The sequence below is a fragment of the Coccinella septempunctata genome, chromosome 1 (assembly GCF_907165205.1).
Source record: "Coccinella septempunctata chromosome 1, icCocSept1.1, whole genome shotgun sequence".
NCBI classification, from domain to species: domain Eukaryota; kingdom Metazoa; phylum Arthropoda; class Insecta; order Coleoptera; family Coccinellidae; genus Coccinella; species Coccinella septempunctata.
Window position 1 is genome coordinate 20,563,901 of NC_058189.1, and position 4,530 is coordinate 20,568,430.

At 38.7% G+C, this 4,530-nt stretch overlaps 2 protein-coding genes across 2 annotated transcripts; both read right to left on the reverse strand.

Moving 5' to 3' along the window:
• Nucleotides 1-614: 614 nt before the first annotated feature.
• LOC123315136 lies at nucleotides 615-1,825 on the reverse strand. The gene is made up of 2 exons (XM_044900715.1): nucleotides 1,364-1,825; nucleotides 615-992 (listed from the first exon to the last, which is right to left on the reverse strand). Exons 1-2 carry the CDS (start codon nucleotides 1,800-1,802, stop codon nucleotides 958-960), a joined length of 474 nt encoding a protein of 157 aa, XP_044756650.1. The 5' UTR covers nucleotides 1,803-1,825; the 3' UTR covers nucleotides 615-957.
• Nucleotides 1,826-2,888: 1,063 nt separating this feature from the next.
• Nucleotides 2,889-3,539, reverse strand: LOC123310860 (craniofacial development protein 2-like). The gene has a single exon (XM_044894575.1). The coding sequence runs from the start codon at nucleotides 3,537-3,539 to the stop codon at nucleotides 2,889-2,891; it is 651 nt and encodes a 216-aa protein (XP_044750510.1).
• Between the last annotated feature and the right edge of the window lie 991 nt (nucleotides 3,540-4,530).

The window sequence follows — 4,530 nt, forward strand, 5'->3', positions numbered from 1 at the left end:
AGGTGAATCGATGAAGAAAGTGTTAAATTCATTTGAGGTTATATTATTTTTACATGCACTTTTAGTTTTCAAAAGGTTGGTATTGTTTTTTACAACATTCCATACAGATTTTGGATTGTAATTGTTATTTCGGATATAATTATCATTAAATTTCCTTTTCGCATTTTTGATTTCGTACCGATATACTCTATGATAATCTCTAAGAATTTTCTTAACATGGGGTGTCCCATAGATTTTTACAAGATCTCTATAAAAATTCAATTTGTCGCGCATTTTCCTCAGATCGTCGGTGAACCAAGGAATAGGAGAGGTGTCAGCATAATGCTTATAGGTTTTTTGAGGAAAAGTTAAATCTCCACAATTTTTCACAAAAGTTACAAACATTTCAAATTTGCTATCCGTATCAATATTATCATCCTCTATAAAATCCCAACATATATTCCTCACCAGAAATTTCATAGTATCAATTCCAACCCTAGTGAGTGGCCTACATACAGTCAGCTTACAGGCCTCTCTTAGACTCTGACTCGCAAGCAAATTTAGTCTCTACACCCATGTGATCTGAGAAGCCCAAATCAATCACACAACCCTTACATTCCCCAACGTTCGTAAATATGTTATCCAAACATGCAATACCTCTAGTAGGGGATGACACTAACTTACGTAGTCCATATGAAGAGAAAAGATCAATGATCGCAGATTTATTAGCGCTATCTATAAGAAAATTCACATTAAAGTCCCCCAAAACGAAAATACGATAGTCACAAATATCCATCAATTCCAAAATACATGTAGTCACATCAAGAAAAATATCAAAATTACCATGTGGATTACGATAAAGAGCTATAATTATAGTTTTTAATTGAGTTGACTGTATCGCACAAACCTCAATTTCCATTTCCACAGATTTCAGGTTTATATCGTTTCTAGGTACAAATTTGCCTATATGAGAATTTTTCACAGCGGCCGCCACACCACCATGACCACGATACCTACGGGAATAGGAAGAAACAATTGTATAATTATGTAATTTTACAAGTTCTAGCTCCTTTTTACACATCCAGTGTTCACTCAACAAAACAACATCATGATTCAAACACAAAGCTTCTATTTGCGCAATCTTATTACGAAAACTTTGAACATTTATATGAAGTATCCCAAAGAGCTCTTTACTCACTTCTCCCTCCCTTTCGAAAGAAATTATTGAAATTGAAAGGTCTTATAACTGCACCAGCAGGCCAAAAATCTCTATCATTCAGTAACCGATAAATATCGTCATTTGGGGCGCCTATACTGAAAGCGGAGTTAGACCCCACAGTATTTAATTTCTTAACGATAATATTTTCTGACGTTTTTAAATTACCTAGATATTCGGAGATGGCTTCCTCCGAAGTATCTCCTGCAATTCTCCCAAGATATATCCACCGTTTTTGAGGTGCACCCATAATGTTTTCTTGTTTAGGAGCATTTATTCCAGTACAAACTGTCCCCTTTTTGGTATAATGTTTCCCAGTTACCACTTTCCATTCATTCCTTGCGGTCGTATTCGAATTTTCTTCATTGATATCATAGTGAACAGTTTGTATATGTTTATTCGGCTTGTTATCTGGTTGCTTATCGCACTCCTTCTGCACAATGTTGTTCCAGGTGTTGCCGTCTATGTTGACTTTCCCTGATACATTCTGTTTCGATTCCACTACCTGTTTCATGGTTGCATGTCCTTTATTTTGATTTTGCGATTTGCCTGGAGGAGCGGCAACGTTGCAATTCTTGTTTATGTTGTTTTCATTCATTTTCAACATTTTAATCAAATATTCCTGGGATGAAATTGTTACCTGCTGATTAGAAAGAGACCTCTCCATTTCAGCGATTAATCGCTTTTGATATTGATATATAGTTTTGTGGGCAGGTTTTTAGTCATTTCTTAAATATAGGTATGGTGATGCTGTTATGCCATTCGTGTGGTGTTTCCGTTTTGTTTAAGATTTTGTTAAATAGTTGCGATAGTTTCTTTGCAAGTTCGGGGCCTCCATATTTTGAAAGCTCGTTGGGGATGCCGTCCGGTCCAGGTGATTTTCTGTTTTTCAATTTTTTGAGTTTTGCTTCTACCTCTTCATCAGTGACAGTACTACTTATATCTGTTTCATATTCGTTTATATTCGGCATTTCCTCGGCATCGTAAAGCTCTTTATAATGCTGTTGCCATGTCTCTATTGGTACTCCTCTGGTCTGCACGAACTCGTTAACTTGTTTTTTTCTGTTCCGAAGCATTTTCCATACTTTCCTTTGGGCGCCATACAAGTCGTGGTCCATGTCGCTAGTAAAATTAGCCCAATGTTCTCTTTTGATTGATCTTATTCTTGCGTTTACTCTGTTTCTCACTTGGACATATTCTGCGTGAGTTTCTTGCGACGGTGCGCTTTTGTATGTTAGGTAACATTTCCGCTTTGATTCAGAGAGTTCTTTCACCTCTTGACAAAACCACGGTTTGGTGTGGTTTGTCGCGTTTACATTGATTTTACGCTTTCCAATCGCTTCCTCCGCTGCTTCTTTGATGCATTTCGCAATACTTTGCCAGCTCTCTTCTACTCCCCATTCTGGTTTTAAATCTATCTCTTTTAGTTTGTCAGTAATCCTGCTCTTGTAGAGGAGTTTAGTGCTCTCCGTTGTTAGGGACTCCAAATTGTACTTTTCGATGAGCTGTGGGGGTTTTCTCCTTTGTTGTGGACGTTTTAGTAGTATCTTGCCAAGAACAAGGTTGTGATCAGTCCCCAGGTTAGCGGATGTTAGGGCTCTGACGTCGAGTACTTGTGCGGGTGTTATCACTCGATTTGTGAGTATGAAGTCTATCATCGATCGCTGGCCTCGATTGTTATTGAAAGTGTATTTTATTGTTGGTCTTTATGTGGGAAGTACGTGTTGTTTATCCTCATTTCATTCCTAGCGCAGAAGTCTATTAGGGCTTCGCCGTTTTCATTAACTATGGCTTCGTTGTACTTTTGCTTTATACCTGGTATGGCATCGTTCCCGATCCGTGCATTAAGATCTGCGAGTATGATAATCTCGTGTTTAGGATTAATGTTGTCCATGACGTTTTGTAGTTGCTGATAGAAGTTTTCAGTTTCTGCTCTGGGCTTAGATATGTCTGGTGCGTACGTGCTTATCAAGTGTGTCGTGGTATTGTTCATTTTTAGGGAGATTTTTAATACTCTGTCGTTGATGTATTCGATGTCTTCGATGCTCTGCGTATATTTATCGTGTAGCAAAATTCCAACACCAGAGTGCGCTCTTTCTGATTTTGCTTTCCCACTGTATATAAGTATGAATTCTCCGTATTTTGATGTTCCCTGCCCCTTTTTCTTTGTCTCAGAGATCCCGCAAATGTCAATGTTATGCTTCTTCATTTCTATTATGATCTCTTGATCTCTGCCATTCCACGACGTTATGTTCCAGCATGCGATTCGTGTGGTGTGATGTTTAGGTTTTCTCTTGCCAATTCGTTCTCCAATTCGATTTTCCAGTGTCCTAGCGTGTGTCATCATCTGAAAGTTCCGTCCGGTTTCCGAAGCAATATCTTCAGTTCTGTGAGCCAACTGTTCTTTTTACCCCAGGTAGGTTGCTAACCTCGCCTAGGAACCCTCCTCCTTTATCCGGGCTTGGGACCGGCAGTGCCATCCAAAGGGCTACTCAATCCACCCATCAGATGACCCAGGCGGAGTTAATATAAACCAATATTCAATATATCATCATAGTATACCCATTTCAGTTCTTTACATATGTATTATTTATAAAATTTTCTGAACTACACTTAAAAAAAACCTTAGAAAAGTATACGAAAACTGTATGTTGGCCTGTCAGTAAAGTTTCTTTATGTTTTCTTTATGATTTCCCTATGGTATGGTCTCTTTATGACACAATATAAAAATTGATTAGTGAATAAACAAAACACTCACAGCAGGTTTCATAAAACTTTGACTTTCGAAACAACAATTCGACAGTCGCTCGGTTCTCAAATCGAAATTAATAAAACTTCTGCATTTATGAATATATTGAAGGAGTATCAACTGAGAATCATAGAATGGACCCATAATCCTATAAAGGTCATAATCTACCCTTAATGGGCCGTTCATGCAAGGTATGCTTTCTGCATACTACCAGAGACAACAACGAGACGGCCAACTCCTTCACTTTTATCCGATTCAGGCTATGTCAATCATCTTTGTCTATTTCACTGAAAATAACATAAAGCTATCTTTGTCTACATCATCGGCCCTGAATGTAGAGTCGCTGCATATGGTTTTGCTGGCGTTGCCAAATGTATAAATATAAACTGCCATTGCGAGATAATTAACAAAATCAATCTTCCATTTTCAATGGCGAAAGCGCTATTCTATGTTCATCAGTCCACGTGCAAATACTTGTGGCAACACGGAATACAGGCGTCAACTGAGTGACAGCAGGCCCGGATCTAGGGGGGGCAAGCGGGGCGCTTGCCCCGGGCGTCAGCTTAAGGGGGCGCCAAAATCAACC

Excerpts from the sequence above, each read along its gene's own strand:
- LOC123315136 (XM_044900715.1), bottom strand. The coding sequence starts at position 1,802 with ATGTTGAAAATGAATGAAAACAACATAAACAAGAATTGCAACGTTGCC. Across the intron at positions 993-1,363 it reads AGCCATCTCCGAATATCTAG|GTATCGTGGTCATGGTGGTG; the intron begins GTAATTTAAAAA and ends CTATTCCCGTAG.
- LOC123310860 (XM_044894575.1), bottom strand. The coding sequence starts at position 3,539 with ATGACACACGCTAGGACACTGGAAAATCGAATTGGAGAACGAATTGGC.